The sequence below is a fragment of the Gopherus flavomarginatus genome, chromosome 20 (assembly GCF_025201925.1).
Source record: "Gopherus flavomarginatus isolate rGopFla2 chromosome 20, rGopFla2.mat.asm, whole genome shotgun sequence".
NCBI classification, from domain to species: Eukaryota; Metazoa; Chordata; order Testudines; family Testudinidae; genus Gopherus; species Gopherus flavomarginatus.
Genome location: NC_066636.1, coordinates 4,858,369 through 4,870,572, shown reverse-complemented (window position 1 = coordinate 4,870,572; position 12,204 = coordinate 4,858,369). Strand labels below are relative to the sequence as shown.

The 12,204-nt window shown below is 57.2% G+C and overlaps 1 protein-coding gene across 1 annotated transcript in view; it reads right to left on the bottom strand.

Annotated features, from left to right (window-relative positions):
- Positions 1–1,050: 1,050 nt before the first annotated feature.
- Positions 1,051–12,204, bottom strand: part of HPN (hepsin) — a 32,302-nt gene continuing 21,148 nt past the window's right edge. Inside the window, exons 9-15 of the mRNA XM_050930960.1 lie at positions 11,194–11,234; positions 8,246–8,411; positions 7,752–7,942; positions 6,446–6,541; positions 1,769–1,911; positions 1,518–1,682; positions 1,051–1,249 (exon numbers count right to left, since the gene is read on the bottom strand). Coding sequence (XP_050786917.1) covers positions 1,211–1,249; positions 1,518–1,682; positions 1,769–1,911; positions 6,446–6,541; positions 7,752–7,942; positions 8,246–8,411; positions 11,194–11,234 — 841 coding nt within the window. The 3' untranslated portion in view covers positions 1,051–1,210. The remainder of the gene's footprint in view (positions 1,250–1,517; positions 1,683–1,768; positions 1,912–6,445; positions 6,542–7,751; positions 7,943–8,245; positions 8,412–11,193; positions 11,235–12,204) is intronic.

The following is a 12,204-nucleotide window of genomic DNA, read 5'->3' as shown; positions in this document are numbered from 1 at the left end:
TGCCCAGACCGGCCGAGCAGGCTGTGTGCCAGCCAACCTGGTGCTCGCTGCAATATGACCCTCCATACACTGCCCCCAATACACTGGGATGCAGGGGGCTCAGCCTGGGGCCCCCCATAGATGCAAGGGCAGCCCTGGTCCCTTCCCAGCCCTCCGGGACCCATTGCTGGGGCAGGTGATCACAGGAGGTGGGAGCAGTGCTGCCCATGGGGGCGCTATGGGGTTGGGGGGGTTGCTGTTGGCAACCCTGGACTAGGTGCTGGGAGGGAGACTCCCAGCCCTTGGAGGTGTGTGCACCCCCTGGGAAAGGGGCAGCCCGGGAGGGGTGAGCAGCCCCTCCCTGCAGGGCCCTGCTGGGGCAGGGGGAGGCTCTGTCCTGGTTTGGGGCATCAGCTCTGGCCCCAGCTGTCCAGCAGCCCCCAGGGCTGTGTATTGGGATTCCTCCCGGGCTGTGGGTCAGGGTCCACTCCACCCCATGCAGGGCTTTGTCTCAGCCCCCCCCCCCCGGGCTGTGCCCTGATTCCTCCCAGGCTGTGGGTCAGGATCTAATCCCGCCAACCACAGGGCTGAGCGGCTGGCACTGGGGCACCCCAGGCTGATGGGGCTGCTCTTCCCCAGAACTGCAGGGGTTAAAGTCAGGTAGCTCCACTCTGGTTGGCTGAGGCACAGCAGAGGGTGTGGCCTATGCAGTCACTCCCACCACTGTTAACCAATCACAGAGAAGCTCTTCTCCAGCACCCCGCCCCCTTGCCACACGATGAAGAACTCTAGCAGGCCATGGAGCAGCCCTATTGGTAGCTGGGCTCTAGCAGAAGAACCCATTGGTGGGTGCAGACTTAAAGGGCTGGGGCTGCAAATCCCCCCATTGGTAGGGGGGATCTTAAGGGGCCGGATCTGTATTATGATAGGTGCATCTACAAGTCCACCATTGGTGGGTGGAGGTTTAAAGGGCCACGCTGCATTGTGATAGGTGGATCTGACCCATTCCTCCCCAGCCCCCACCCACACTTTCATTCCAGTAACGCAGACAAGGCGCTGTGGGGTCAGAGGTCGAAGGTTGTCAGGTCGCCAAGTCCAGTGGGTCATACAGGAACATCTGCCCCTGGTGGCTGGACTGGAGGGGGCGACGTCTGTCTGGCGTGGGGGGCAAGGGGAGGGCTGGTGCCGGCGGGTGGCATAACTCCATTGCACGGGAACCTGGCAGCAGGGGTCAGTGCTGGGAAACGATCCCGCTGGCCAGGGAGTGAGTCTGCAGAGAGAGAGACGGGCATCAGGGGCTGGCACAGCTGGGCAGGACAGACCTGGGGGAACGAGGCGGGGGGGTGGCAATCCCACCCCTCCGTGAATACACTGGAGTGATGATCCCTCCTGCCTTGGCGCGGGAGGGGCAGAGTAGGAGGGAAGGGGGGGCAGACTGGGGGGATCTCACCTGGGAGGGGAACCCACCTCGATCCCACCTCAGGGGGAAATAGAACAAAGGGGATGATAACTGAAGGGACCATCCCTGCCCCACACACCTTCATGGCCTGGTGGATCCAGTCGTGGAAGGCGCCGACCCTGGTGTAGACCCCCGGTTTTTGGGGCAGGGCGCAGCCGGTGCCCCAGCTGACCACGCCGCACAGCCGCCAGCGTAGGGTGCGGGAGATGCCGTCCTCACACACAAAGGGACCCCCGCTATCACCCTGCCAGGAGGGAGACAGGGAAGGGGTCAGTGCCCTAGCACTGGCCTCCACTGCCCGCCCGCCCCGCCCGCCCCGCCTGGCCCCACCTGGCAGGCGTCGGTGCCACCCTCAGCGTAGCCAGCGCAGAACATGCGGGGGCGGATCTGGTTGCTGTAGTATTCAGGCGAGTTGCACAGAGCGGTGCTGATGATAGGCACGGAGGCCTCCTGCAGGATGCCAGACTGCTGCCCTGGGGGAGATGCAGGGGAGAGTGGGCATAGGGTCCCCTGCCCCCACCTGCCCTGCATCCACCCCCCTAAACCTGATTCCCACCCACCCAGGAAATAACCCACTCATCCAGCATTCCCCTCCCCAATTCCAGCCACTACTTGCCCCACATCTGCTCCCTACCTGCCCACCTGGCATCCACATGCCCACACCCAGTCCCTGCCCACCTTGCTTCTTCCCCCACCCAGAACACAGCGTCCACCCACCCCTGCACCCAGGCCCCGTCTACCCAGCATCTGCTCCCTACCCTGAACCCAGCTCCCACCCATCTAGCTTCCACCCACCATCTGAACCTGGCCCCTGCCTGCCTGGCATGTGCCCCCCCCCACATCCCAAACCCAGCTCCAGCCCACCTAGTTTCCACCCCACATTTGAACTTGGCCCCTGCCTGCCCGGCATCTGCCCCTCCCCTGAACCCAGCTCCTGCCCACCTAGCTTTCACCCCCCATCTGAACTCGGCCCAGGCCTGCCAGGCTTCTGCCCCCCACCTGAACCCAGCCACTGCCCACCTGGCATACTCCCCCCTACTCCTCCCACCCAGCATCCATTGTTGGACTCCATTGATAATTGGTATATTTCTCTTGGACTGGATTGATAAAAAAGGAAGGAAGAGGATCCGGGGAACTACAGGCCAGTCAGCCTCACCTCAGTCCCTGGAAAAATAATGGAGCAGATCCTCAAGGAATCAATTTTGAAGCACTTAGAGGAGAGGAAAGTGATCAGGAACAGTCAGTATGGATTCACCAAGGGCAAGTCATGCCTGACTAACCTAATTGCCTTCTATGAGGAGATAACTGGTTCTGTGGATGAGGGGAAAACAGTGGACGTGTTATTCTTTGACTTCAGCAAAGCTTTTGATACGGTCTCCCACAGTATTCTTGCATCAAGTTAAAGAAGTATGGGCTGGATGAATGGACTATAAGGTGGATAAAAAGCTGGGTAGATCGTCGGGCTCAACAGGTACTGATCAATGACTCCATGTCTAGTTGGCAGCCGGTATCAAGTGGAGTGCCACAAGGGTCGGTCCTGGGGCCAGTTTTGTTCAATATCTTCATTAATGATCTGGAAAATGACATGGCCTGCACCCTCAGCAAGTTTGCAGATGACACTAAACTGGGAGGAGTAGTAGATACGTTGGAGGGTAGGGATAGGATACAGAGGGACCTAGACAAATTAGAAGATTGGGCCAAAAGAAATCTGATGAGGTTCAACAAGGACAAGTGCAGAGTCCTGCACTTAGGATAGAAGAATCCCATGTACTGTTACAGACTAGGGACCGAATGGCTAGGCAGCAGTTCTGCAGAAAAGGACTTAGGGGTTACGGTGGACGAGAAGCTGGATATGAGTCAACAGTGTGCCCTTGTTGCCAAGAAGGCTAACAGCAGTTTGGGCTGTTTAAGTAGGAGCATTGCCAGCAGATCGAGGGACGTGTTCATTCCCTCTATGCAACACTGGTGAGGCCTCATCTGGAGTACTGTGTCCAGTTTGGGGCCCCACACTACAAGAAGGATGTGGAAAAATTGGAGGGAGTCCAGTGGAGGCCAATAAAAATGATTAGCGGTCTGGAGAACATGACTTATAAGGAGAGGTTGAGGGAACTGGGATTGTTTAGTCTGCAGAAGAGAAGAATGAGGGGGGATTTGATAGCCGCTTTCAACTACCTGAAAGGGGGTTCCAAAGAGGATGGAGCTTGGCTGTTCTTAGTGGTACCTGATGTCAGAACAAGGAGTAATGGTCTCAAGTTGCAGTGGGGGAGGTTTAGGTTGGATATTAGGAAAAACTATTTCTCTAGGAAGGTGGTGAAGCACTGGAATGGGTTCCCTAGGGAGGTGGTGGAATCTCCATCCTTAGAAGTTTTTAAGGTCCGGCTTGACAAAGCCCTGGCTGGGATGATTTAGTTGGGGATTGGTCCTGCTTTGAGCAGGGGGTTGGAATAGATGACTAGGTCCCTTCCAACCCTGAGATTCTATGACTCTGTGACTGGTATATTTCTGATATAGGCAATGTAAGGCAGAGTGACTCCAGCAAACCCAGAATTTGGCCTTAATGTTTCTCAGCCACGCTGCTGATCTGTGTTAACTGAAGTTGCCTGTCAGCTTTACAAGGTCACTGTTAATTGTAGAAGCACATCCAGAGGCAGAGTTTGTTCTAAAACTAACGCGATAACAGCTGGCCTTTATGGCTGGTCCAACTTCGTTGAGTAATATTTGTGAACCCTCCCCAGACTTGCATATTTATCTTGTTTGTTTCCTTTTAGATGTGAATAGACTTACTGTGAATAAATGAATAGACTTATTGAAGTCTGCCATGCCCCACTGATTTGAGACTGGTTATGTTAAAGGATGGGTAGGTGATGCAATGCAGATGTGAGAGGCTACACCGTGGTGTGTGAGTGTGATTGTATGTGTGATTGAATAAGAAATGAAAGATTAAAGGTTGAGGTCCCAGCCTTAAAATAAGACCGTTTGGCTGAAGAATGCAGTGGCTGAGATAACCCGATAACCTTGAGGGCATACCAGAATCCACCCACAATTGCCCCAAGGACAGGAAGGCCGAAGAACAAGATAACAACCTATTGTCATTCCATCCTTGCTGTGCCATCTGTGTGATTGACTATCATGTCAAACATGAGACCTGCATGACGAGGCCAACCCCATAGACTTACATGAGGATGGATCCCTATAAAAACAGACCCTGAAGACTGAGGACTTTGGGTCTGGTTCTGCAACCAACTTCCAAGAGCCCCCATTCCCAAACTCCGGCCCCAAATCTGCCTGGAATACGCTGCCCATTCCCCCGGCACCTGCCCTGGCACTTGATCTGTGACCCCCCCCACCTGCCCACTACGTGCCTCCACCTGAACACTGGCACCTCACCTGCCTGGCATCCACACCGGCATCTGAACACTGGCCCCCGTCCCTATAGAGGAGGGACCTCCGGGGTCTTGTGCCCCCATGGGGCGAGCTTTCCTGAAGTTGGTTCTTGGGGTCGGAATACTATGGGTTGCTCTGGGTGGCATCATGGGAAGCCCCTCCTCGTGGGCTTGGCCTAGCATTGCTACCCATCCAGTTTTACCCAGGTTTTGTTTTCTGTGTCCAGGTGCCAGGTGCCTGGGTTTTGGGGACCTGACAACCCTAAATGGCATCTGAACCAAAAGCCTGGTTACTGTGGGCTGGGGGCAGGCTAGGGTTGCTAAGCATCCAGTTTTCAAGCAGAATCCCCAGTGGAAAAGGGACCTGGCAGCTCTGGTCAGCACCACTAACCGGGCGTTAGAAGTCCATTCGGCAGAGCAGGGTTAAGACAGGCTCCCTGCCTGCCCTGGCTCTGCGCTGCTCCCAGAAGCAGACGGCATGTCCCTGCGGCTCCTAGGCACTGGGGCAATCAGGGACCCGCAGGCATTACCCCTGCAGATCCCATTGGCTGGGAACCATGGCCAAGGGGAGCTGCGAGGGCAATGCCTGGGGGCCAGGGGCGGCTCCAGGCCCCAGCACGCCAAGCGTGTGCTTGGGGCGGCAAGCCACGGGGGGTGCTCTGCCGGTCACTGCGGGGACAGCAGGCAGGCTGCCTTCAGTGGCTTGCCTGCGGAGGGTCTGCTGGTCCCGCGCCTTTGGCGGCCCTCCTCTAGGCGAGCCGTCGAACGCAGCCTGCCTGCCGTGCTTGGGACGGCGAAATGCCTAGAGCCACCCCTGCTGGGGGCACGCAGCGTGCAGAGCCCCCTGACCCCTCTGCCTAGGGCCTGCAGGGACATGCCAGCCGCTTCCGGGAGCAGCGTGGAGCCAGGGCAGGCAGAGAGCCTGCCTTAGCCTCACTGCACCCCCTCCCGCACCCCAACCCCCTGCTCCAGCCCCTCGTCCCCAGCCCCACCCCAGAGCCTGCACCCCCAGCTGGATCCCTCACCCCCCCACACATCCCGACCCCCTGCCCCAGCCCCTCGTCCCCAACCCCACCCCAGAGCCTGCACCCCCAGCTGGAGCCCTCATCCCCTCACACACCCCGACCCCCTGCCCCAGCCCCTTGTCCCCAGCCCCACCCCAGAGCCTGCACCCCAGCTGGAGCCCTCACCCTTCCCGCACCCCAACCCCCTGCCCCAGCCCCTCATCCCCAGCCCCACCCCAGAGCCTGCACCCCCAGCTGGAGCCCTCACCCCAGTCCCCTTGAGAGGATCCAGTGAGTAATCGGGGGGCAGGGGTGGAGAAGGGGCGATGAGGGTGGGGCAGGGCGGGGCCTGGGGGGGAGTGGCGAAGCAGGGGATGGGGCCTTGGGGGTCTGGTTACCAGGAATCAGAAAGTTGGCGACCCCAGCGCAGCCTCTAGAACAGGTCTCTGTCGCTGAATGGCCCATCTTCCTCCATCCCCAGACCCCCAGCTATGTGACCCCGATGAGGGCCCCTCCTCCTGGTCTCCCACAGGGAAGGGCGCGGCCTTGTACTGTGTCCCTGGGCGGGGCCGTGTCTAGGGGTGGGGCTGTACGGGGTGAGGGGGCAGTTGCACACTCACCGTAGTACTGGGTATTGCCCCAGCCGGTCACGGTGCAGACCTTGCCGTCCAGGAGGGGCTGCCCCAGCGCCGGGAGGCAGACGGGCTGGACATCCTCTGGGGAGACAGAGCCTGGGCATGAGGCACTGATAAGGGGTGCGTGACACACACACACACACACGCACACACACACACACACACACACACACTCACACAGCCACATGCTGCCACACAGCCAAACACCCACACACACACGCCCACACACAGCTACACAACCACACAGATACACACACCCACACAACCGCACACTCACACAGCCACATGCTGCCACACAGCCAAACATCCACATGCCCACGCAGCCACACGCCCACACAGTCACATGCCCACACACCCACACTCACCCACACGGCCACATAGCCACACACCCACACAGCCACACGGCCACACACAGCCACACGCCCGCACACACACGGCCACATAGCTACACACACACACTCCCACACACCCACATACCCACACAGCTACACACACCCACACACCTGCACAGCCACACACAGCCACAAATACCCACACACAGCCACAAGCCCACACAGCCACACACCCACACAGCTACACAGCCACACACAGTCACACGCCCACACAGCCACACACCCACACAGCCACATGGCCACACACAGCTGCACGCCCACACACACGGCCACATAGCTGCACACACACGCTCCCACACACCCACATACCCACACAGCTACACACACCCACACGCCTGCACAGCCACACACAGCCACAAGTACCCACACACAGCCACAAGCCCACACAGCCATATGCCTACACATGCCCACACAGCCATATGCCTACACACACCCACATACAGCTACACACAGCCACACGCCCATACGCCCGTGCACCCACACACAGCCACACGCCCAACACAGCCACATGCCCAACACAGCTACACACGCCCACATAGCCACACGCCCACACAGATACATGCACAACACACACCCCGCACACCATACACACAACACACATACTACTCGGACACATCACACTGTGCACGCAGATAAATACACCACACACCAAATGCACAACAGACACACACACAAAACCCACAGACACCACACACTGGTAAATAAATGCACAATGCACACACACTACAGACACCCCTCACCCACACACAACTGCTCCACACACCCACTAACAGGCTCGCATTCTCACACTGCAACCCACACACAACCCCATGGGTGCCTCCCCGCAGTGCGTGGGGCAACCCCCAGGCCCCGCGCCGGGCGCCCAACACTCCCAGGCGTCACCGCTCTCCCACACGCACCGGTGAAGCTGAGAGGCGTGGCCAGGTGCACCAGTGCGATGTCATTGCTGTTCTCCTCGCTGTTGGGGTCCAGGAAGGGCAGGTAGCCCGCGTGGTACACCACGCCCGTCACCCCCACCTGCTGCCCCCTGCTGGGCACTTGAGAGATGGCGCCTGAGAAAACCCGCCAGCGGCTCACCACCCGGTTTCTCCTGCAGGGATGGACAGATGGACACAGTGCATCAGGGGGCCAGGTGGGGCTGCCACCCCCTCCCCCACCAGGGATGGGGCTGCTGCTGAAAGCAGGGGGCTGGGAGCCAGGACTCCTGTGTTCTCTCTCTGGCTCTGACAGGAGTGTGGGGTCTAGTGGTTACAGCATGGGGGGGCTGGGAGCCAAGACTCCTGGGATCAATCCCCAGCTCTGGGAGGGAAGTGGGGTCTTGTGGTTAGAGCAGGGGGGCAGGGCTGAAGGCAGGACTCCTGGGTTCCATCCACGCTTGGTGCTGGGCACTCACTCAGGGAAGCAGTGTGCAGCAGTGACAACCCACTCGCTGGAGATGATGGAGCCACCGCACAGGTGGGTGCCGTCGTAGCGCAGGCTGATCTGCCATGGCCACTTGCCCAGACTGGCGTCCTGGCCCCCCACGATCCGGTCAACAGACAACTTCCTGCGTCCACAGTCTGCAGGGGACACGCCAGTCAGTGCTAGCCACTCTCTGCCGCAACCACTGGGGGAGACAACCAACCCACCCCGGGGGCCTTGGCCACTCCCCCAGTATGGTCCCAGGGGTAACCAATGAGGCAGCCCCAGGGCGACTCCCCCGACATCCCGACACCAAGGGCGGTTTCCTGGGTTACTCTGGAGGCTGCATTTTATCCTGTAGCTTCTTCCACACTGGCTCTTGTCTGTTTCAGCTGGAAATTGCAGGGCCAGGAAGTGCCTGTGCAGGATCTGGCACAATGAGGCCCTGATCCCAGCTGGGGTCAATGGGCCGTAGCTCCATTGGAGTCAATGGGCCAGATCCCAGCTGGGGTCTATTGGCCGTAGCTCCATTGGAGTCAATGGGGCCAGATCCCAGCTTGGGTCAATCGGCTGTAGCTCCATTGCAGTCAATGGGGCCAGACCCCCAGCTCGTGTCAATCGGCCGTTGCTCCACTGGAGTCAATGGGGCCAGACCCCCAGCCCGTGTCAATCGGCTGTAGCTCCATTGGACTCAATGGAAAATTGGGTTTTTGACAAAATGAAATTCCTCAGGAAAGGCCTCTGCTCTGGTTGAAAACCCAACGTTCCTGTCCAGGAGGAGAGACCCAAGTGCATCCTGGGAGTGCCTGGCTCTGGTGCATCAGGGTATCTCAGCCCACAGACGATAACAGGGACATGAGGTAACTGAGCTATGCTGCCCACAAGCACCGCAGCCACACTTCAGAATCCAAGTCATCTGCAGTCTGAAACTTCCCTGAAAAATGTTTGTTTTCCTTGGAAATAAAAAATAAATATTTCAGCCAGCTCCAATTAGGGCTGATTGTGATGGGCACTGACTAGAGAGAGAGAGAGAGAGAGAGAGAGAGAGAGTGGTGTGCATGGGGATGGACATGCAGACAGGTGTGTGCAGGGGAGATGAACAGGGGGGTGGCTGGAGAGAAGGATGGATGTAGGTGTGGACACGGGTGAATGGAGGGACAGGGGTGTGTGGGTATGGAAGTGGATGGATGGATCGATGGAGTATGTAGGTATGGAAGTGGATGGTTGGGTAGATGACTGGATGGCTGCATATGGAGGTGGATGGATGGATACAGGGTGTGGAGATGGATGGAGGGCTGGCTGTGTGGTGTGGAGATGGATGGATGGATGGGATGTGTGGAATGTACGGAGGGATGGAGGGCTGGCTGTGTGGTGTGGAGATGGATGGATGGGGTGTGTGGAATGGATGGAGAGATGAGGGGATGGCTGTGTGGTGTGGAGATGGATGGATGGATGGGGTGTGTGGAATGGATGGAGGGCTGGCTGTGTGTTGTGGAGGTGGATGGGTAGATGGATAGTGGATGGGTGGGTGGCTGTGTAGGTATGGAGGTGGGTGGGTGGCTGGCTGGATGAATACAGGGTGTGTGGATGGAGGGATGGATGGGTGGAGGGGTGTGTGTGGAATGGAGATGGATGGAGGGATGGATAGGGTGCGGAATGGGGATGGATGGATGGATGGATAGTGGGTGTGGAGATGAATGGACAGATGTGTAGTTGCAGAGATGGATGGGTGGGTAGATGGCTGTCTGTCAGGGTGGGTATGGAGGTGGATGTCTGGATACAGAATGTGGAGATGGATGAAGGGCTGGCTGTGTGGTGTGGAGATGGATGGATGGATGAGGTATGTGGAATGGATGGAGGGCTGGCTGTGTGGTGTGGAGGTGGATAGGTAGATGGATAGTGGATGGGTGGGTGGCTGTGTAGGTATGGAGGTGGGTGGCTGGCTGGGTGGATGAATACAGGGTGTGTGGATGGATGGAGGGGTGTGTGTGGAATGGAGATGGATGGAGGGATGGATGGATGGGGTGCGGAATGGGGATGGATGAATAGTTGGTGTGGAGATGAATGGACAGATAGGGGGTGTGTAGTTGCGGAGATGGATGGGTGGGTAGATGGCTGTCTGTCAGGGTGGGTATGGAGATGGATGGTGGATGGGGTGTGGAATGGAGATGGATGGAGGGATGGATAGTGGATGTGGAGATGGATAGAGGGTGTGTAGGTGTGGAGATGGATGGGGTGCGTTGTGCTGAGATGGATGGGTCAGTAGATGGCTGGCTGAGTGGATATGGAGATCGATGAAGGGTTGGATAGTGGATATGGAGATGGATGGGGGGTGTAGGTGTGGAGATGGATGGGTCGGTAGATGGCTGTCTGGGTGGATATGGAGATGGCTGGAGGGATGGATAATGGATGTGGAGATGGATGCAGGGGTGTCAGTACTGAGATGGATGGGTCAGTAGATGGCTGGCTGGGTGGATATGGAGATGGATGAAGGGTTGGATAGTGGATATAGAGATGGATGGAGGGGTGTAGGTGTGGAGATGGATGGGTCGGTAGATGGCTGTCTGGGTGGATATGGAGATGGCTGGAGGGATGGATAATGGATGTGGAGATGGATGCAGGGGTGTCAGTACTGAGATGGACGGGTCAGTAGATGGCTGGCTGGGTGGATATGGAGATGGATGAAGGGTTGGATAGTGGATATAGAGATGGATGGAGGGGTGTAGGTGTGGAGATGCATGGGTCGGTAGATGGCTGTCTGGGTGGATATGGAGATGGCTGGAGGGATGGATAATGGATGTGGAGATGGATGGGGGCGTGTCAGAGCTGAGATGGATGAGTCAGTAGATGGCTGGCTGGCTATGTGGGTATGGAGGTGGGTGGAGGGATGGAAGGACAGGGTGTTGGATGGGGCTATGCCCAGGGCTGAGGGCTCCATACCTTGACAGAGAGTCGCAAGGAACTGGCCCGTCGGGCAGTCGCTGTAAGACAGAAATGTGAGGGATCAGTGTGAGGGTGGGTAGGAGGGGATGTGTGTGAGGTGCATGTTCACCCCCCACTGAGCATCTGGGGAATGTGCCACTCCAACAGACACGGACATGTTTGCACACCTCAGACCCACGTACGTTCACTGCCAGAGACAGGGCTCGACAGTAAAGGACAGAAAGTAGGTGTGAGCTGGGACACATGGGCACAGACACACACAGCAGGGCTCATCCCCTCCAGCAGGGGGCAGCAGGGACAGACACACACACACACACACACACACACACACACAAACACACACTCACACGGTTCATTATCATTAATTTATTTTGTGATGTTATGATTAACTAACATCATATAGAAACATTATGTGCTAAATAGATGTAAGTTGTAGGACTACAGAAATATACGATCGATCGGTAGTCCGAAGGGATACGGATAAACAGGGCTGGAAGACCTGGCCTATAGGCTGAGGCCTGTAATATATCAGCTTAGTCATACTAGGCCATAGGCTTAAGAAATGCTGGACATAAGTGACCAAAAATTGGCCCAAAACTACAAGATTACTGGAAAAGCTGTTGCAATGGATGGTATTGGGAGAAATACAGTACGAGTAATTTTGACTACAGGACACATTGTGCCCTAACCGCAGGGTTTACGTCGTGCTAATGCGACTAAAAGGAACTATAATCAACCTATGGAAAACAGGGTACCCCGATATTCTTGGGGGTCACAATACAAGTAAGGACAAAGAGGGTGGACGCCTTCATACACACACAGAGTGTTAGGTGTGGTCAGAATCACCAGATAAAGGAGAGCTCCCAGAGTGGGGAAAATGAGCTTCCTACAGGGAAAATTTAGCAGGAACCATCCCTCTCCTGCAAGGGTGACAGGGACACACACACACAGAGCAGGGCTAAATCCCTCCAGCAGTGGGTAGCGGGACACACACATACACACACACAC